Here is a 22,056-nt window from a genome sequence, read left to right as displayed (position 1 = left end):
TCCAGGCTTGCATCTGGTTTATGGTATTTGGCTTATCACATGTTTCTTCTCAATGAGAAACAGGCTGGAAATGAGAGACTACAGCACTCTCCTAAACCTGTCTTTTCCACACTCTCAGCAAGCCATTAAAATCTCAAACTACCGACTATACCTGAGAATTCTGTCATATACTAGTTGCGATGACACACACAGTGAATTCTGCGGCAAAACACTGTCCTGCCAAGTGAGTACAACAACAAAAAACAAAACATGAAGAACACAAGTTTTACTTCATTCACCTCTCAGATCCCTGTTGAAATCATGAAGCCTACGAATTTCTCCTTCCAGTTTGTTCCTCATGGCCTTTTCCAGGGCATCCCGCTTAGAGGATGACTTCTCCAGGTTTTTGTATGCCTCTGAAACTTGCTGAATTTCTGTTTCCAGCTGCAGTGGAAGTGAAAACAAGCACTTACTGTTTTATCACTACAATTTGTTCAGCCTCAGAAAGCAGATTACTTTCTCTCCAGTTTTCTTTATTGAAAGAAACCTACAGCTATACATCAAGTGAAACAACAGTCTCAGGTTTGTGATGGATCCTTCTGTATAAAAAATACCAATGGCTGAAAAAAAGATCTGGACTCTCCTTCCAGACTCTAGCTCTGTTTCCCTGATATGATGAAAGCATAAATATACCAAATCGAAGAAGTGCAAATGTAATCTAATTTTTTCTAAGACTGGGGCAGTTTGGCACTCTTACTAGTTTGAGTGAGAAGTGCTTATATAAATAGCTAATGTGGTATCAAGTTGAATAAGTAAAATACAACAAGAAAGGCAGACAAAACTATGCTAAAAAAATGCCAGCAGTAATGCTGCATTTCTGATGAACTCTGCAGCTCTGTAATTGTTATGGTCCAACATTCACAATAAAACCTCCACATCTTCTCTGTGTACATTTCTACAACTTAGTTGTGCTTTTAAATATTCAGTTTACTAAAGTGGGGGGAGGGAAACATTTGCAGTAAAATATGTTTTATCCATCCTCCTAGCCTTCAGTGTAAAGCTTCTCTGATCATCCAGAGCAGAAGGAGATTCACTTTTAACTCTCCTTAACAGGCATGGCTTGCATTGCTATGGAAGTACGGATCCACAGAACTGCAAACTCCACCAGCACTGCCTACAGCAAGTGATCAAACAGCGGGGTGGAGGGAAGCACATTTTTATCCATCTTTCATTACCAGGAAGCTGTCAAACATTTCTCTAAAGCATTTCCTGGCCAGGAACCTTCCCAGAAAAATACAACAAAATGAACATATGTCCCTGGAAAGAGGTACCATAGGGAACAGAGTGTGGAAAGCCACACTGGTCACCTGAACTCAAAGAAGTGTTTTGAGCAGCCACAGATTTTTATGGCCCTGGAGACTGCTCAGTGCAACAAGCACAGCAAGGCCCACAAAGTCCTAAATTGCAAGTCGCATCACCCTTTTCACAACTGCAAGGCAAAAGCAAAACTGGCCTGCTGCACAGCTTTAAACCACTGGTCATCAACAAGTTATTTCTATGAGGCTGCAATGAAAATACCTCTACACATGCACGTTAATCATGGGTCTCACTGGGACTTTTTTTTACAAACATTTTAGCATCACTTACTCTACTTGTTTCATAAAGCCAAAGGTAGCAAACAGCTCGATCCAAAACAAGATACTAAGTTTTTGTGGAAGATGCATAGTACTGAGAGAGTGACAAAAGAAGTGTTAGTGTCAGTCCTGCAGTCCAAGTCTCTTTTATGAAGCCGTAGCAGCAGTACTTGCCTCGCACACTGTCCTACCAACCAGTTTTGTAGCAATGTCCCCTGTTGCCTCTTTGAGTGACTATGGTCTCATGTAATTTCCAACAGGCCCTTCCTGCAGCCTCTAAAGTCTTTTAGACTGATGGGACAATGAAGCCCCTGCTATCGTGGATATAAGAACACTAGCTTTAATTTAACCAAGCAAGCTAAGCAGTAGGCCTGTTCAAGGCAGCTGATGAGGATGCTCCTCTGAGCATGGTCAATAAACTGTCAGAATAAAACTGAAGGTTGTGATTCTGCCTTCTGACAAAGTTAAGCTGATGCCTGAAGGGACAGGATACAGACTAATCAATCTGCATATAAAAGACTCTAAAGTAGATAATCAATCCCTTAAGCAAGGAATGTAACAGTTGCAGATCAGATGATTCAATCATGGATGATACTAGACACAGGAGAGTGCCTGATATCCAGAAACACCCACCTTCTGCAGCCGGGCTACTTTCTCATAACACCCATCCAGCTCCTGTCGTAGAGACCGGTTCTCTTCGGACAGGATTTCCACCATCTGCTGGGCCCTGGAAACTATGGCAAAAGGATCTACTTGCATCTGCTGATATGGGGAAGGTATCTGCTGAGCCCGGGACATTACTGAATAGGAATCTCCTTGCTGCTGCTGCGGGCCTAGGAAGGGCTGACATAGTCGGTACAAATCTCCCTGATGGACTTGGTTTGACAAGAATGGCTGCTGGGTCCGTGGCAGAATGCCAGGATCTCCCTGGCTTGGAGTCAGAGGTTGCTGATGCTGGGAAGGGGACAGCCTGGAAGGTGGCGGAGACTGAAGCAAAGTCAAAGATCCCAGGGATGTCAAGGAAGAAGTTGGGCTGTGGTGGTGAGGTGGTCTCTGTTGTAACTGCAGCTGCATATCTGGGTTCTGCCTGGAAAAGAGAGCACAGAAACTCCATCAAAGTCATGCAGAAGATGGTGCACAAACCCAGTGACAAGGCATGAGATGACCTGTGTAGCTACTACCCACAGGTCTTCCCACACAAAAGACTCATATGTGAGGTTTTCCTCATTTTTATAAATTGTTTTTTTTAAAGTTTCAAAATCAAATCATTATCATAGAATATATTCTAAGTGCACAAAGGTCTTTCCTCTTGAGTCTATACAGAAATACTAAAACAAACTCCATCAACAACTACTGACCTAAATTATATTTATAACTCTTTTCCACACTTTGTGGATAAAATGGCTAAACTGAGGACTGTTAGGAATGGGCTGTCCAGAAATGCGCCAACTCTCACAGAGAAAACAATGAATTTTCTTCTGCAATTCAAGATACAAAGTTAAAGGGACTGGCTAAGCTCTATCCTATTACGCCAGCACCACTGATTTGAACTTTCTGAAATATCAACCAAGCAGCTGCAGCCTGGTCAAATGGGACAGTTAAACAATCTGAAAACCAATCAAAGAATCAGAAGCAGCCTTTTGATTCAGAATCACCCTCAGTCCTATGCAGTAGGTATGTCTGCTGCTCCTAACAATAACCTCTATAGGATACCAAAGACAAATCTAGCAATCTATAACATACTTGAGTCTGTCATAGAACTAACTATAAGCTGCACCAGCTCACATTTCCCAGAAGCTGGAGATCCCCAGCTCAACTTCTGCTGCATTAGTCAAGTAAGAAATCTCTCTTAGAACACTGCATGGATTTATCGTGCTTGGATGACCTCGGGAGGCAGGTTTTGCTTCCTCTGCCAAAGACATTCAACCTTTAACTTCTCTGCACGTTCTTTATTCTAACAGTTGAAGTCACTCCCTGTCCATGCTGGAGCCAGTCTCTTCTTAAGCACAGACCTTAGCCTGGTGCAGAGCCAGTCTGGCAGTTCAACGCATTCTGAAGCACTCCTGTTCTTCTGATAAAATTTCTCATCCTTTGGGATGCAGTTAAACTCTGCAGCTGGAAAAGCATATATTGTTGTTCCACCTGGCCATAGCTGCTACAGAATACCCCCAGGGTTGGCTGCGTTCACAGGAAGGAGCCTACAAGCTTGCTCTGCTGAGTGCAGTAGGGGTACTGGGTATACAAGACAGCCCACAGCACAGCTCTCCCACCGCACCAGGAGCATTGGTGGCACGTCAATTGACAACGGCAAGCACGAAGCTGAACTGGGAACTAAAGTGTTACACAACAGGCTTCTCAGCCAATGTGCAAACACTCAGCATCATCCTTCCTGTTCTCTGCAGAAAGAATGCATCAACTCTTCATAACCGTCCAAAGAGGAAACGTCTGCATTACTCACATCTGGCTGGCAGCACATGTAGGAGTCCGTACAGCCCAGCGCAGAGTTCGCTATTTCAATATCATGCATCTTATGTCTTATTTTCCCTGCTTTCCAGCAGAGAAGGTGCACAGAAACCTGCAAGCTCATGTTCAAACTCCTTAATGGTGAAACAAATCCAGCCTTTGTCAATTAGGAAAAAACAAATAATGACTGCTTTAGTTACTTGCTCTCTTTCTCACACTCAGGTGACTGTGGTCCCTGCCAGCAACATCATTTCAAGAGCTGTCTTTCCCTAAGAATGATCATATGCAGCATGCAGATCTCAAGGGTCATGCAGAAGAGAGATGTGCAATTAATTTCCTCAGGAATGTTCAGTATAGTAGCAGCAATTTGGTCCCTCCCCTCCTGGGAGGTCAGCTCTACTTATTGTTGCATTTATTTCATTACCTTTATTTGCCAGTTCTCATAATGAAGAATGAGGCAAACCAGTCACACGCCATGCTCAAGGTCATCTGGTTTGTCTCAGGGGTTTCCAGCAACTTTCTCAGCTCAACCAGTTACATGCAGAGCTAAAACTTCGCATCTTCAGAAATCACTCATCTCCTTGAGCTTATTCTTCACCTAACATCACGCACCTCTGTTTTGACATTATAATCAATTAGGGAATAACCTTGCTGTGACATTTAATCTATGATGACCTACAGAGGTTAGATCAAAAGAGATACATTGCCAGTCTGCCCTCATGGATGCAAAAACCCACCTTTCCAATTGTGAACCTACAAAATCCTCTCCAGCCTGAAAACAACTTGAAGCAGTTACTCAAAGACACTGACTCAGTTGATCTCAATGTGTTAATATTGCAAGCCTAATGAGGACTATTTGGATGCCAATGTGAACAATTTGAGCTATTTAACTAAAGGCATCTCGTTATTCTGCCATCAGAAACACATGGGCAGCATCTTGCCATTTCTGCAGGACCTGAGCACTAATGACAGGAACATAAAGATGGCCAAGGAAAAACAACAGCAGCTCAGTTCTGAAGGGACAGTCTTTGTACCGACATGCCTGGTAATGACTTTTTAAAAAAACTTATTGTAAAGAACAACTCTAGGAAATCATGGCTGAGTATTTCTAAACAAGATACATTTCCAAGATTTCCAGCATCTTGGCACTCACATGTGATGCCTCTTGTAATCTTGAAATTATACCAGTCTTGTGGGTTCAGGCTAAAACACGAGAGCTGGGAGCCTCTAGTTCTGTTGCGTTACCAACATCCAAAATGTCACAAATGCGTTTACATTCCTAGCAAAATGAGATAATGTAGATGGGGTAATACATCCTATCCTTAAAAAAAATATTTTAAAATCCTAGTAACCTCACAGTGACAGCTAAACCCTTTAAGATCTTGTATGCAAACTTTTACATACACATTCAAAGAACTTTTTAGCATCCCCACTACTTTCAATTTTGTCTTACATAAATACTTATATATATATAGTGGGTTCAGATTAACATGAGAATTGTGGAATTTATTTCTCTGCTAAAGCAATTTTGGACTGAGATTCAGAAAGGTAAATGCACACAACTGGACTTTTCAAGATTCTAAAGACAGACTGCAAAATTTTAAGGTACAAATCACTATTGGAGTCACCTAACAGAATTGCTGATAGAATGGTAGTAGAAACTTCCCTCCATGAGAGAATCAGTCCTCAGGTAACCCTGCCAGTAGTAATCAAAATCATATATAAACTAACCACGTCATGCAAAAATGCAGAAAGACTCTCAAAATAAATGGAAAAAAAAATTACACATTCTCCTTCCATTTGCCTTAGTGTCATAAAAGACCTGAAAACCCCAAATAGGAAAAAAGCTCAGAGCAATAATTCCCGCAAGTGTTTAAAGTTTGAAAGCATAACTTCAAGGGCCACTTCATTTTGAAGACTATCACACGAGAATCTCTGCTTCTCTTACAGTCCCTGGTGCGTATCGGAGAAACACACCACGTGGGCCAAGTACAAACCTGGATTTATAGTTATGCAGCTACAGAGGTCACATTAGCTTTTAAGTCATGAAGACAGAGATATGCAGTAAGGGCAGCTCTGCAAGCAAATGCAGCCATCAGGAGTCCTGAGGCTGCCAGGATTGCAAACATGAAGTCACGCAGAAGATCGGCGGCTAGAGCAACAAAGTGGGGAGGGCAGAAGAATGACAAGAGATCAGGAAAGGTCTCTGGCTCGTTAAAATTTTTTCTGCCTCCCCAGCTTCTCCTTGTTTCATGTTCAAGAAGCTACAGTTCCCCTCTCTTCCACAGCCCTCCTGCACACACCAGGAAACGCTGACTGCAGGAGGGAGCAGACTCCACTTGATTAGACAGCTGAAACCAAACCAATGCATTTTTGTTCAGCTTCCTAATCATACCTGATTGTCCCCCACTTTGATGCTGCTCAGGGGAACACAGTGCACAGAAGTGATTTACTAATTATGGGCCAAATTCTGCAGACCTCCTTCTCAAAGTTTCTCTGAAGTCAATGGGATTAATCACCACAGCAGGAGTTCAGTCATTTGGGCTCTGAACAGAGGATGGCGCTTGAATCAGAGAGACAGCAAGCTTCCTCTGCACCCAAAACCGCATCAGCAGGAGCCCCTTGCCCGCCATCTCTTGCTGTTCTGCCACAGGACACGCTGGAACCCCATAGGACACTGAGCCCAAGGCGCCCGTCTTCTCCTCTTAGAGCTGAAGGTTTGTTTTCATCACCAGTGCTAAAGTGCAGTTCAGATACTGGGGAGAGAACAGGATTTTGGAGCTTCACATGCAGCCAGCCCTCTTCTGAACTTTCTCTAAAATTTCCACATAACAGCACAGATGCCTCCGGCATGCCCAGTATTTACATTAAACCAACATCATTACGAACACATACGTGTTCCCAAACTTACACCGCCCAAGAGCAGGTGAGGCAAACTGCTTGCAGACTGGTTTAAACTTACCACACAGCCCATTCCTTTCCCAGACTGGGGAGGGTGAAGCATGAGAATGCTGTGAATTCCCCAATGTTTATCTTGCTCAACGAGTTTTATTTAACCGCATCGTTAGGTCACCCTCAAATTCCCCCGAACAATGAGGGGGAAAACCCGCAGAAAAGGGTGTGGCTTCACCAGCAGAAAGAAGGGGCTTTGTTTCCTTGACGCACTGTTCAAAAAATGCACATATTTACCAATCCAAATTAATCCCGATAAACACTGAGCTGCAGTGCAGGAAAACTGGAGTCTCTGAAAATACTTTATCATCCCAGCGAGGCTGCAAAGACGCTCGTCAGCAGTGCCTGGTGTGAGGCAAATGCACTCCCGAAAGTTGTATGCCTTTAAAATCCTCACACCACTACCCAGCTGCACCTTTAGGAACACAGAAGGTTTCTTGTCTAAATGACAGTTTCTCTTAAAGTGTGTAGGAGAGGGAGGGGAATAGAGGACTCGCTCCCTTCCTTTGCTACGCTGCTCTGTAATTTATGGATTAGTCTTGCAATTGTTCTACTGCTTCAGCATTTGCTTGCAAAGGAAACCTCTCCTCTGTGCAGCTATTTAGGTTAAAAAGTAACCTCATTAGATTCCCAATGCTTTGAAGACAAATTTCAGTTGCTTCCCCTACTGGAAACCTTGCCAGCTGAACCTTTCTCCTCCTCCCCCTTCCCCCCACCATGTTCTTTCAAAGCAGCCAGGATCCATCCAATACAGACAAAAATCACCCTGTCTAGAGGAGCTGACTGTTGGCGTGTTTTCAAATACCTCTCCCTTAAACAGCAAGCAGGCTACGTCTCAGATTCGCTATATATAATATTATGAGTATTTCTGATGCAGCATAGCCGTCAAGGATCTGTTTCCCTTTCCTGTGTGCACAGAGATTTGAGGCCTTTGAATTTTCAAACACATTTGCAACGAGCTTCTACAGTCATTACCCCCCCTAAACCCTTTACTTCCCCTTTTCCTGGCCTCTTTATTATTTATTTAGCCAGATCAAAGGGCCTTTTCATCAGGCTTGTATGCTGCTGAAGTCATTTCAGATCACAAACAATGGTGGACAAACTCTGAAAATAGCTCCCCATAGGACTAGGAAGGTTCTGAGCAGATTCAAATTCCCCAAAGCTCAGGCTCTGTTCCCAAATACAGACTGGTTTCTTCTTCATGCTCCCCTCAAAACACAACACATTATGTGCAAACACAAACGCACAGAGTCCTCACCATTTACTCATTGTAGCAATGCCCTCCTGTTGCTCTTTTGTATTACCCTTTTAGCTTCAAAATGAGGCCAAAATACCAAATCCCACCTGGTCTTGGACTGAGATGAGATGGTAAGAAAACAAGTCAAGCAAAGCCGTATTTTTAGCCCAACTGAATAAAACTTCATCTTCACCCACACGGACAACAGTGTTCGGCTCAAGCCAAATCTAGCTCCTTATCTAGAGGAAACCAGAACAGGCTGAGATTTCAAATGATGCAAGGAAAATTAGCAAAAGCTAAACAAGCAAGTTTGGGATGAGGCACAAAGCACGCTCCTTTTTCCACTCCTATACTCTGGTCCACTGAAAATAAAGTCTGAAAAACTCAAAAGGAAGCCCAGGTCATTTTTGTTACCTGCACCATTATTGCTTTCATTCACTTTCTCCTTTCCTTCATAGCATTTAGATGCAGTTTAAATCTTAAAAAACTCTTTTGTCTGAGCAGATGTAATTAAAGAACAGCTTAAGCCTTGCAATAAGTAACTGCAAGTTTCTACAATGAATCACACCATCACTTTGGCTTTTGCAGCAAACCTTTTGTAAGGCTCTGGAGCCTCAGTATTAAACTTCCTCATGCCATAAAATCAGGCTGGCTTCTTTTGTTTTGGTTGGTTGGTTTATTTATTTATTTGTTTGTGTTTTTCTTTAAAAAGTGTCAGGCCTCTCTAGTTAAGCTACTGAAACAGGTTACAGCCCTTCCAGACACAGCCTGTAGCTGAATACAGTATGTCATCTCACACAATAAAGATGGGATCTTTCCTGAAAGAAAACCCGCCTCAGGAGTGAGGGTGAAGGACCGAGTTTTTATACCATCTTTCCTTATGTGGCTGTCATGGCGTTTGTCTTAAGATCTTGCTTACCTGACTGACCCATACTCGGGGGGATGTTGATACCTCATCATAGGCCCATCAGATCTTCCCTGCTGGCTCATGCGATGATCACTATAGAAATGTCCCGAGTCCTGAGGTTTGCAGTTCATAGACGGGGTGGACACATTTTTGTAAGGATACTCTGGAGGAGGACCCCGCTGCTCCATTCCTTTCATGCTGGGCTGGGAAGGGGGCTGCACCGAGTTCTTGTAGAACTCATTGGAGCCAGAATTTTTATAAGGGTCGCTGGACTGCTGAGGAGAAAGCGGAGAGAGGGGGGAGAGTGGCGCGCTCGTGACAGGCGCATGGGCCTTGACACCACTGGTGGCCAAGGACAGCTGCATCAGCCTCTCGCTCAAGGAGCGGACATGCCCTTGCTTGAGGTCCTTAAGTCCCTCATCCTGGTGGACCTTCCCTGGGCTCACCCGCTGAACCGTGGGCCGCCCTTCAGTCCTCATCTTTTGGTTGGTGACCCCTGTTACGTAGAACGCTGCCCCGACACTAGCGTGTGGCTGGCCCCTGAAATACTGCGACTGGACTTTGGCTTCCTCGTAGGTCGGGAGATCCTCGCTGTTCTGAAGTCGCGGGGAGAGCTGCTTCTCCATGATGCTGTTGTCCACCTGTATCTCCTGGCCCTGGGGCTCCTGACGGGCAGCATGAGTCACAAGCTGGTGGTCCTGGGAGCTCAGCCCTTCGTTCTGAGATGCTGGACTCCCGGTGCTGTTGAAGGGGGGGGCATTTCCTGTGGCTTGCTGGTGTAAGGCAAGAAGGTTACGGTTGTCATTTGGGTTTCCGTATCTGAGCTGCTCCTGCAGCAGGCGCTGTAAAACTGTCGTAGCTGCTTGCTCTTCTGAATTCCTCATCTCAAACTGTGGTGCCTTTTGGGTGGAATGTAAAAGCTGCCCTTGACCTAAGGAAAGGAGACACGGTTATTAGGCCTGAGTGGATCAAGCAAGAGACATTTAAGAGCAATGGCTTGAAATACAGAAAAAAAGCAGGTTAGATTACCAAAGGTTCCCATAACAATGGGGGTCATTAAGGCCCTTGACCTAAGAAGGACTTGCATGCCAGGGGGCATAGCCTTCAAAAGGTGATGAAAGGTGACTTGCAAGTTTATAGGAATATCAATCGACTGCAGGCTGTAGGTATGCATGCTGAATGCCTCAGACAGCAAGGCTGCTTTCAGGCAGAAAAGAGACCGATAATTCACAGGATGATGGCAAAAATGCCTGTTTGCTTTACACTTAGGGCTACCAACAGTGAAATACACTTCCCATATTTGCAGGCAGACAAGGATTAAAGGGTGAAATCAGCAATTTGTCAGCTTTAAGGAAGAAAAAAAAGAAAAAAGAAAGAAAGAGAGGCCCATTGAGACAGTATATGGTTCAAAGGAAGTAAAGAAATCTCTTAACTTAGATCATTTAAAGCAATTAATGAATACCTCGTTAGCCAGCAGGTTTTTAGAGTTATGAAATACCCAGAGTGAGATCAGCACCTAGTCTCCCTGCTGCAGACAACACTACATAGTGGTGCAAGCAAGGACTCTGTAACTTCCTGCTACACAAAGGCAACCAAATCCTCACACATCTAAATATCATCAGCTGAATGCATGCAAATGCAAGAGGAGGAAAAAGAGTTGTCTGATCTAAGGAACAGAAAAAGGCCTGAGTGGCAGGAAAAACACTGTGTGCCAATGAGAGAAACACAAAGAGCCAATGTCAAGCACATCCTAAGTACAGATTAAGTCAGTGACCAACAGTGATTACACTTCGTTCAGTCTCCCAGTGGAGTCAGGAATTTGTCATGGAAACTCAAGCCCATTGGCCATGAGTTGAAATACCCAAAATTAATGACACCTTTGAGACATCTAACTAAAAGCAGAGCTACTTTTGAGCTAGCACAGTTCAGAATAGAGAGTATGCTTTACTTGCTGGCTAAGCTGTGGCTCTGCCCTGACAGCAGAACACACATTGGCATCTAGCGTTTTGTCTTGACACCTTTTTTCTGTTTAACATTGTCCCTTAGTAAAAGGTAACTTGCTCCCAACAGTTCGTTCTGTGGCAGAACCAGGGATGGACTGCAGGAGTCAGGAGACCTGAAGGGTCTGCTTTGTTCGGTGTCTCCACAACCACCCAGTTTCCTCCCCGAGGCCAGCCTGCCACAAGCATCAGAACCCTTTTGCAAATGTTAAGGAAGAGAAAAGTTAAAATCCACCTCAGTCCAGGCTGCCTCACCAAACTAGGGATTCAGGCCCTATTAACCAGCCTGGCACATGATTCTTCTGAAATCCTGTCTGAAGTGGCACATACCTATTTCCTTCACTTTTACTTCCTTGGTAAGGAGGAGCAGTTCTGCCACATGGGGGGACGAGCACAGCCTTCCTCCTGCCAGTTCAAACTCTCCACTCAGAGATCGCTTCCGTCTCCTCTTCAGTAGGCCAGATCACTTGATACTCTCCTCGCTTCCAAAATAATTCTGAGGAAAGGATTGAAAACATCATTTTAATCAGCAGATGAGACCCTAGAAATAACAAACCTTGGGCCATATTTCAGACTTTTCTTTTGTAGCTTCTTGTTTTCTCCCAGAGCCCAACAATTTTGATCCCTTTAGGATGAATGAACGCCCCTGTCCCTAGCAATCTACTCCAGCTGCTGCTTTAATCATGACAATTTCTGCTCCAATATTAAACGTTGCCAAGTAATGCTCTGTCCCATCTGTGCCTCCAACTGAAACAGTGATTAAAACCCGCTAATTCTTTAACTCCATTGTTTTATTTTTTGCTAAGAATGAAAGCTGCAGCACAGATGATGATACCCTTTGCTTACGGCTCCTTTTCCAGTGGTGCTGTGTATTTCAAACCGTATTAGCAGAAATCCTTTGATGAAAGGTGATATGGTTAAATGCTTTATAAACTTCTATAAATTATGCCTCAGAAATGACTGTGAGAATGACCAGTATACAAATATTGGCTTTGTTTTACAGACTGGGAAAGTGAGGGGAAGAAAAGGACGCTGACAAAGTATATGCCAGAAATATATTGCAGTGCACAGCTCTAATTCCCAAAACATTCTTTAATTATGTTACTTTTCTCTTTCAGAATACAAAGCACTTAAGAAACTTTAACCATTGAGGGGAGAATCAGGAGAACATAGAAAAATGTGTGTTTAGGCATGTTATTCAAGAAGCAGTTAAATCTAATACAGAAGGTGCCCTAAAGAATAAGGCAAATGACGCAAAAGAAGTGGAACATACTTGTGCACTCGGTGTGCTTATACTCTAAGGACAGGCAATTAACACAGAACTAGTGAAATTAAAAATATTCATTGAAATGTCTTATTTAACTTAATTTCCCAGAACATTGCAAAAAACAAAGTGAACAGATGTAGCGAAGGAATGCAGACGTGGATACTTCTGTCTCTGTCTTATTATGGCACACATCCACACCCAACAAAAATTATCTCAGATCTGCAAGTTAAATACTTGAGGTGTCAACAGCAATTTCAAGGCACATGAACAATATCTAACTAGAGAACAAGGCTGTGTTGTGCGGTATGGTACTTCAAGATGGTGGTTGAAAAAAACATCTAATGTCAAATTCTTAACTGGTGACTTAGCTTGAGAGGGATATATTGAAAACAGCTGCCAGCAAATATGCAGTAAAGAACCTTTAAACCAGGCATTAAGATAGCAGATAACCAGAGCAATTTCTAGCCTCTTTTCCCAGTGCTGCACAACAGAAGTTAAGGATTCCTTGTCCCCCTCCTACCAGTATCATCACTAACTCTTCTTTTTTTTTTTATAATTTTTTTTTAACAAAGTTGCCCTAAGCAACCCTTTTTATTAGAGCACAAAAAGGCTTTTATTATGCAATATGATGCTGCCTTTTCCACCCAAAGATTTCTTTTGTCTCAACTGGAAAAATCTAAGGGGTGGTGGTGTTTATTTTTTTAATACAAAGATACAACCCAGCTTGAGATTCTGCCTTCTGCCTTAAAGATTTTCTCAACAGACAAATTCAATCTGTGCACGTTTAACTCCTTCAAACATTCAAGGAAGCAGTTCTGTATGCCACCGTTTCACACAGAGTTCCACTTCACAGCAATACAAGCTTATTCTGCTGATCTGATGAAGGCAGGGCACAATTCACACTGAAAGTATTTGCTGGAACTGAATACTACCAATTTTAGTGTGGATGTAAACTAGGAATCAGCCTGGAAATCCAAAACAAAAGGTGGACTAAGATACAATATGAAGATATTCTGGCCAACAAATCCACTTTCTTTAAAGACCAACTGTTAGCATTAAGACTATTTTTTCGTTTTATCCCATCATTTTTAATTAACAAAGAAAACCTTCTGCAACTAACTTGGGTGGCAGCATTCCTGGGATCTCCTTTCTGAGCAAGCTGGAGTTAAATTTTCTATGTAATGAAACACAAAAGTGAACTATTCAATCAGTCCTGAAGCCCATGTGTTATTTATTTGGATACCAAACTCTGTTTGTGTCAGGCTCTTCCAGCAATTTCAGTTTTCAGTGTGCCAAAGATGGAAATTAGTGAGATGCACTGGAAAAGTTGTTATGATAGAGCTGGAAGGAAATCAGAATAGGTTCTGTAGACATTCTAAACAGACGTATTTGGGTGGTTAGCCTAAATCTATTACAATGGATATAATGAATTCAGACTACTAACAACTCTGCAAAACTGTACTGGCTTATGGATTGGAAGGTGCACTCTTCATAACCACAAAGCCCAGAAACACCTTGCTTTTCAAGTGGAAAATTCAGTTTTAGATCAATTCTGTTCCAAGGAACCACTGTGAGGCAGATTTCCCAGGCTGAACTGGTTTCTCAGTTTGTTCCTGAGCATTATAGCTCTGTCATCTCGTTACCTTATTCTAACTTCTAGTCTGAAATTATTCATGGTAACTTTATATCTATATGCTCGAGTGAAACATCAGAGTCTAGAACTGGTAGAACTAACACTAGAATTTCAAATAGTGTTGCATGTAACCATGCTGAGATCAAGAACCAGCACGAAAAGGGAGATAGCATAAGTACTATTTAAGAAAGAAAAGACCTATGTTTGCAGGGCACTGTGTAAAAACTTAGTAGCTGAGGTTTCTGTCTTAAACATCATGTAATTATGCACAGGAACCTTGCCAGTCCCTTGTGAGGAAGAAAGATTAATGAAGAATTTTAAATGATAATACTGCCAGGCTGTAAGGAACCAAAGCGGCACATTTCTGTACAGCATGCAAATATTTTTCAGCGTTATAAAAATAAACAAGCTTAGACAAGTGAGCTACTCACCACTCTGTGATGAGTGGCAGTAATGCTATAGCTCAATTAACCTGCATGGAGCAATAATAACCTCACAACCAAGGAGAAGTATCTTTCTTTAGCTTGTGAAACTAAGAGGAATGCAAGAGTCCCTGTGAGGACAGCCTGTATATACTTGCCCAGAATTACTGCTTAGCCAAGAACTTAATTAGCTTACGCATCAGGTGGGATGGAAACAGGTTCACCACCTCAAAAGAGCTGGAGTACAGTTAAGCGCTTTCAGTTTTACTACTAAACTTTGTGTCACTCATACAGAAAACAATCCAGTGACAGTGACAGACTTCAAGCTCAAGCAGCTAAGCAATTCTATGTGTTTCTTAAAAGGTGTGCATGTGATACTGCTTATCCTGGTGGCAACAGGTGATGGGGTGCTATCAGTGAGGTGAAGTCTTCGGTGGCTTTTTTAGGTGCAGAGTTACCTTCAGACATACCTGCACACTGTAATAGAGGAAGGGAACCCAAAATATAGATAGCATAGAAAGGATTGGCTGTGAAGTCTCCAGGCAATCACAGAGACCAGTTCACATGCCAGGTCACCCACTGGTTAACAGAAATCTGTCTTTGCTACATGGCCTACGCAAAACCCAGCAGGCTGATTGCCTGATCCTGCAAAATTCACTTAACAGGACTGTCTGTAAGACCACTGGAAACATGGCTATTCTGCACACACACTCACTTTGAAGTGGCTAGGAGCACCAGACTCACAAGGGCGAGGTCCAAAATTATTTAATGAACAGCGCAGGTTATCACTGAATGCTCTTTGTATCACTTCAGTCCTACCCGAGGAGGAGGAAGGGAGAGAAGACACACCAAGACAGTCCCTGAGAATAAAGGTTCCCAACGTCTGGCGCCAACACCCAAACCTGCAAGGTGGCACACAACAAATCCCAGAGCTGCGATAGCGTTTTAGCACCTGCTCCTAACCAAAAGTGGCTTTCAGACTCCAACCATAAACACTTCCCTAGCTTTCATTCAACCATCCCGTCCCTGCTTGCCTAGATCTGCTGACTGTGGCTCAGGTGATCCTGGAGGGTGGCACTGAGCAGGTGCATGGAGCAGCGCCAGCATTACTCATCTTCATACCAGAAGGACCAAGTCACCGGGCAAACAAGAAAAACCTCCTTCTTTTAACTAAAAACAAGAACAATGTCACCCGGAGGGGTGCAAATAATATGCATTCCCATTACATTAGATCATCAGGCAATTATAGCGAGAGGCCACCAGAACACCCAAAGACTGATCACAGTTCTACCAACTCTCTAGGCCAAACAGAGCCCACCTTCAGCAAGGACTAGACTGCCTCGCTGAGCCACTAACTGTTCTCCAACGCTCATGGGATTGGGATGTGGGCACAGAACAGCACAAGAAAGCCTGGCAGGCCTGTAGAAAAAGCAGCAAGTTGCTTGGTCTGGCTTGAGATAAATAAATCAAGATATCAGCATAAGACGACCCCCTCTATATAACATCTCTAAGGAAAAAACTGGAAAAGACCTTACTTGACCTTTGAATTACTGCTCCCTCACTACAAAGTATCAACTTCTTCACAGGGAAGTACCTATAATCTTTACCAATATAATTTAGGTTTTGTATTACAAAGGAAAAAAAAAAAAGAAAAGAGAAGAATAAACACTTACAGAGCCTGGTATAAATAGGAATGCTTTATGGCTTTTAAGCCTTTTGATAAGAATGCTATGGAATTTCAAGTTCCTCCATAAAATTTCAAAAGTCAGATGGGCATGAGGATTTATTCTGCATCTACTGGTCTAATAGCAAAAGCAGTCTAGGTATATTCATCCAGCTGTTTTTATTGGGAGTATTTCTACATGAATACAACATACCATGCAGTTACTTAAACTGCTGTGCAGCACTACCAAGCACTACTCACACATCTGCACAGACACAACCCTTCCGAGGCACGTACTGCAATTTCAGCGTATTTAAGGAAACACTAATTCCAGCACAAGTAACAGAAGCTCTGCTACTAACTTCATAAAGGCCAAGATCTCACCTTTTAGATGTCTTCTTGATAAAACCAGATCAAGCTTACACAGGTTTAGTCACATCAGGTCTCATTTCAGAGGACTGCCTCCCAGCGCATACCAAGCACGATTCATCTGCTTCAAACTTCACAGCTTTCCAGTAATTATCCTTGTAGAACTGGGGAATTGCTGCAAACCCAAGCCACAATTTCAATTCAGCATCAAGTTTTGTTTTGTCTTTTAAGAATGCTCCACTTCTTGCTGCTGCTAGCACTCAGGCAGCGCCCTGCTTCTGTCGTCAGCAGCCCCTGTCCCACAACTATCCCAAGTATGCCTCAGCACCATTTTCATTGCATTGTGTGGTTTCTCCATTCCTTCACTGATTTAGTCCAGGCCTCTCCTCGGGGCTCTCAGATAATGAAAACCATGTGAGAGTAAAATGTAATCTTCAAACACACAAACCAGTTTCATGTGCATTATCAGAAGGGAGCAAAACGTTGACAGTGCATCATTTGTCCCTACTGATAGGATCAGGCTGTTTTAATTGCTGGTGAGATAAAAAAAGATTAGAATCACCATCTACATTAAAAATGAAGTCAAAATTCGAACCTAAATGCTTAAGTCCTGAAAACAATGGAAATAAAATCCCTGGACAGATAGATCTCTTTTATGCTACCTTAAGGTACTTTTTCCTCAGATGTCAGTTGTGGCATCCTGAAAATTTGTATCATAAGTTGACACAAATAAAAACCGCAGGTGGGGAAGGGTGTAGAGAAGAAAACAATCACTACTGGCTAACTTTAGCATGGAATTTTCTGGCTTTTTCTAGCATTACCACAACTTCGACTACTTTAAGCCCCCATATGGAGGAGCATTTCTTATTTCACAAAGCAGTTTCACAGAATTTAACGGGACCAGCCACAGAATATGGAAAGCAAGGGGGCATGGCCCCTCCTTTTTCAAAGGGCTGCTTTTTTTTTTTTTATCCTTTATAAAATGAAACAGTTAAAATACAAGTAACTTATCAGTTGTCAGGCAGCATAACAGAGCTGGCAATGCTCATTCTGAGATGCTGTGACTCAAGGAAGGGAATCACAGACTGGTTTGGGTTGGAAGGGACCCCAACCCCGCTGCCACGGGCAGGGACACCTTCCCCTCAACCACGTTGCTCAAAGCCCCGTCCAACCTGGCCTAATGCAGTATTGGAACAACCCAGTATCATGAAACAAGCCCGTTTTGTGATCTCAATGGGTAGCATGGGGTAAAAAGATGGATCTGCATTTTTTTTAAAAAAAAGTAAAACCCAACAGAAGATCCAGACCACCGAATTTTTACAAATCAAGGATGTTATAAAAGTGGTTTACATGTTGTTCTTTTATCATAACCACCTGGGGGTTTCATGTGCACCTTGTAAAACCTTTAATTACTTGTAAGATGATTAATTAAACCTCACCACCACACTGGGAAGAAGACATTACTACACTCTTTTTCGCCCAGCGTTGATTGGCTAAGTCCTGGCTTACGTTTATGTTTTTGTTGCCACAACTATGTCACTCAGGGAACTGATTTCTTGCAATGTAACTATTCCAGCAACCACTCTAAAGCAGATGCAGTTACACTAGGAAATAATTGGGTTTAGGTATATTACTTAGGAAACCTTGTGTAAACCATACTAGCAAAATTTCTTCCTTGCTAATGTAAACCTCATCACGAGTAGAAAGATTTTTCCACAACTGGAGTAGAAAATACTTTAAGCATAGATCCTGCCTAAATGGTTTTGATCAAGGATGTAGGCATCCCAGAACTTGTGCAAGCAGAAGGCAGGGGAAACTTTCTGAGTATTTTCTATAGCCGGACAAGATACTTCTGCAAGGTATCCCCAGCAGCTGCAGAAACAAAAAGTTAGAGCTACACAATATTCCCCTAATGAAGGAAATCTGCGTGTTCATGTTTTGATGGTGCAGTGTCAGCAACTAACAACACACAACGATCTTATGCCAGTCAAGCACCAAGATGTGCTAAACTGAACTTCACTGAACGTGCAGAAACCACAGGTAGCACATTGCTCCTTAAAAAATCCAAAATACTGACCCTTGCGCCAGCTCCCATTCGGAGCTGTAGCCGATGCCAGCAGCGCTTGCAGCAGGAAATGCACTGAGCTCTCGCTGCCCAAGGAATGCGGCTGCTAGGGCCTCGCTCGGGCTGGAAAACCTGCTGTCCTGTGTCTCGCAAGGCTACGCATAGCTGAAGTGCTCCCCCAGAGCCATCCGCCTCCCACAAGCACCATCCTGGGCTCTCATCTCCATTTCAGCCCTTGGAGATTGCCCCACGGCACCCAAGCAGCCTGCCATGGGGCCGCCACTGGCCTCCCAAAAAAATTTTCTCTTGCCGTCCCTACTTCCCCAAATCAGAATCATTTGCCAGGTGGTAAATCCACATTTCCCCCATGGGTGCTAAGATTTTTTTATTACTTTCTTCTTTTTTTAAACAAGATCAGTGCTCCACACCCGATCCCAACCTGGCAACAGCAAAAGCTGTTTTTTTTCACATAACTTTGGAGTGCTCTTTTCTGCCTGCTCTCTACGGTTCCCTGACCTTACCCAAAGGAAGGGTGGAATAGACTACGTAATTGCTCTCAGTCTCTTCAACCTTCATCATTCCACAGTAAAAAGTATTTCAGGTTCATTTTTACCCAGTATGAGTATCAGCATCCAGTTGTGATGACTTCAATAAGCTACAGACTACCGATCCCTTGTGCACCTCCGCAGGCTACCTTACACTGGGTTTATATCCTGTGGCTCCAGAAATATGGAGTTTCAGCTTTGTTTCTTTTCAAGAAGACAATGGGAAAACTAGGAAGATCTGTTTTCCCACCCTGTTTTTCACAAGCCCCACAACAAGTCGGGCTAGCCCTAGTATGAAGCAATAAAATTTGTTTCAGCTGAACAGAGAACCACCCAAATTAGAACAGCAGGAAAAGTCCACCAAACCCTGAAGGGAACAAAGTCACTGAAATGTGGAATTACTTTCCTTGAGGGTTACAGTAAATAACCCTAGGAGATTAAGTAATTCTTTCAAAAAACAAGTTGTGTAAAGACACAAAGCATTTTAAAGCAAACAAACTTTACTGTGATACAACTCTTAGACAGGGTCTTACAAATGCTAATTAATTAATTAAACAAAAACTTAAATTGGCTGAATTCATGGACATTCATATAAGGGAACCGCTCAACAACATCTTGGTCTACAATTAGTCACTGTAAGTGCTTTGCCAATACAAATAATAGCAAGGTCTTTAAAAACTAATTTTATTAGATCAGTGAACTTTTCTATGTTTTAAACAAAGAATCAGTTCTATATTCTAACCAGCACTAATGATCCTTATATAGTCCAACAGTAGTTATCAAGGAAGCTGACCAAAGGCCTCTCCAAACCCCCAAAGAATTTCAAATATTCAGTATTTTAAAAAATAAAAGGTTATTTTAAGCTCAGACACAACCAAACTAGACAACAGTCATTCTAAGAGACGATGAGAAAGTAAAAAAGCAGCAAGTATGAATGGCAGTATTTATCTCCGAACCCCTTCTGCTGGACCAAGAATGCAGACTGCATGCCAGTAAAACATGAGACGATTCAGCTCTTAGAGGCAGGGGAGAGCACTCCCTTTCCCAGCACCAACCTAGCGATACGGGGGCTGCTCACAACGGAGCACGACAGGCTGAACCACCACCACGAAGGGTGACCACAGCTCACGATCCCCAGGCACTACAGCAGACTGCAACACACATCCTTCCTTCACTTAAGCTAAGCACCTCATATAACCACTACTCTACCATGATGTGATTTTAAGGCTTTGAGAACTCCGTTTCCACAGAACTTTCTATTTTGTTCTCAGTTTGTTTTGTCCATGAGTTTCTATTTTGCATTCCTACTCCTTCACCTATTCATTCCCCATTCACCAATCTCCCACTTACAGCAAATGTCTGGTTTGCCCCGAATGGCCATTTATACACAGGTAAGCTTCAAATATATTCTTACTTAAAAAATTACATCCAAGTGTCTAGGTAAACACAAATGTCATCAACCCTGAAAAATTCCTTTCACTTAGGCATAGTAGGCAAGTAAGACAAATATTATATTGCCTATATAAAAATGAATTGCTCCTAGGAGCTCCTTTACATTATAATTCACCAAAGTTGTTGAGATTTTTTTTTTTTCCTGTCTTGAAGATTACATTTCAAGGCTACTCTGGAGAGCCAAGTAATGTGCAAGATTTGGATATCTGCTGACTTTAGAGTTCTCCATACAGTACACTGTTTTCACATGGATACAATTTCAGCATCAGATCTGTTCAAAGCATGAACCAAATACTTTTGCAAAAGCTGAAGGTATGGCCGTAGTATGGAGGCTGCAGTATGCAATTCTTCCTGTGGCCTCACTGCATTCCAGAACTGTTTGGGAATACACTCTCTCCTGCCTAAAAGAGTTTAACAACCGAGAAGCTCCTGCAGCCAAACTGGACTCATAGGGCAGCTATGTGTCTGTTCTTTCGTAAAGACAATGATTTAAAGCCTACAATATGATGATGCCATATATGGGGCACTTGCAGAGAGATGATCAGGCACAAGAGGTAGATGAAAGTCTGATCTAGAAAGTAACTACTCATCAGAAGCTAAGACAAGCAACGAATTCCTGAAAGCAGAAAATGAGCTTACAGAAATCAGTTGTGGCCCAGATTCAACACAATGGACTAAATCATTTTGACAAATCCTCTAGTGCTTCCTGAAACTTTATAAACCCAGCAACAGGCAATTTGGAACACTTCTATGAGGCACCAAGAGATCCAAGTCCTCTCTTGTGTTTCAGTGGATAGGAGAAAGAGAGCCTTCAACCTTATTGCCAATCACCAAGAATGGCTGTTCTCACACTATTATAAACATTTGGTCTCCATGGAAGGGGGATACCTAGCAGCAAACATTGGCAACCAAGGACATTCCACTCCCACTATATCGTCCACAACAGCAAGGAGAAAAAAAAAAATAATCCATAAAGTTATTCTGATTAGGAAACCTTTGAGAAGACTTCTTCAAAAGTGAGTGAAAATACCTTGAAATACAGGAATGTGCAACAGTTAGATGGAGGGAAACAGGCATCTTTCTTTACTCTGAAAGCATTTACACTTTACCCCAAAGTGGGAACATCTAATAATCCAAGAACCTTTTGCCAAGAACAAGGTCATACATTTTAATTCAGAACAGAACCTAACACACACCATATTCTGCACTGAAGAGATAATCTTGTAATTTACAGGTGTTTGGAGCCAGGTTTTAGTTTAATACAAAATCTTAACATGTAAGAAATTTCTTATATTGGGCTTTGTCTTACCGTCAGGTCACAGTTCTGCAGCTCTTTAAAAGCTGTCAGTGAGAATGAAGCAAGAACTGCAAAACAGAGTTCTGCCCCGAGAGAGGTATGAACAGATAAATTCATTCACAGCTAAAAGTATGTATACATTAACATATGCTTGGACTGTTGATGATTATA

The 22,056-nt window shown here is 42.5% G+C and overlaps 1 protein-coding gene across 5 annotated transcripts in view; it reads right to left on the bottom strand.

Annotated features, from left to right (window-relative positions):
• Positions 1–22,056, bottom strand: part of AMOT (angiomotin) — a 60,733-nt gene that overhangs the window by 22,373 nt on the left and 16,304 nt on the right. For 3 of the 5 annotated variants that reach the window (XM_055818060.1, XM_013299823.3, XM_055818063.1), the window contains exons 2-5: positions 11,503–11,668; positions 9,185–10,103; positions 2,247–2,700; positions 279–423 (exon numbers count right to left, since the gene is read on the bottom strand). In XM_055818060.1, the coding sequence (XP_055674035.1) occupies positions 279–423; positions 2,247–2,700; positions 9,185–10,056 (1,471 nt within the window). In that variant the 5' untranslated portion in view covers positions 10,057–10,103; positions 11,503–11,668. Of the gene's footprint in view, positions 1–278; positions 424–2,246; positions 2,701–9,184; positions 10,104–11,502; positions 11,669–16,541; positions 16,702–22,056 lie in introns of all 5 variants that reach the window. The other 2 variants (XM_055818061.1, XM_027787954.2) reach the window with 1 other exon arrangement.

This window comes from Falco peregrinus, chromosome 13 (genome assembly GCF_023634155.1).
Source record: "Falco peregrinus isolate bFalPer1 chromosome 13, bFalPer1.pri, whole genome shotgun sequence".
Lineage (NCBI taxonomy): Eukaryota > Metazoa > Chordata > Aves > Falconiformes > Falconidae > Falco > Falco peregrinus.
This window is presented reverse-complemented; position numbering and strand designations above follow the sequence as displayed.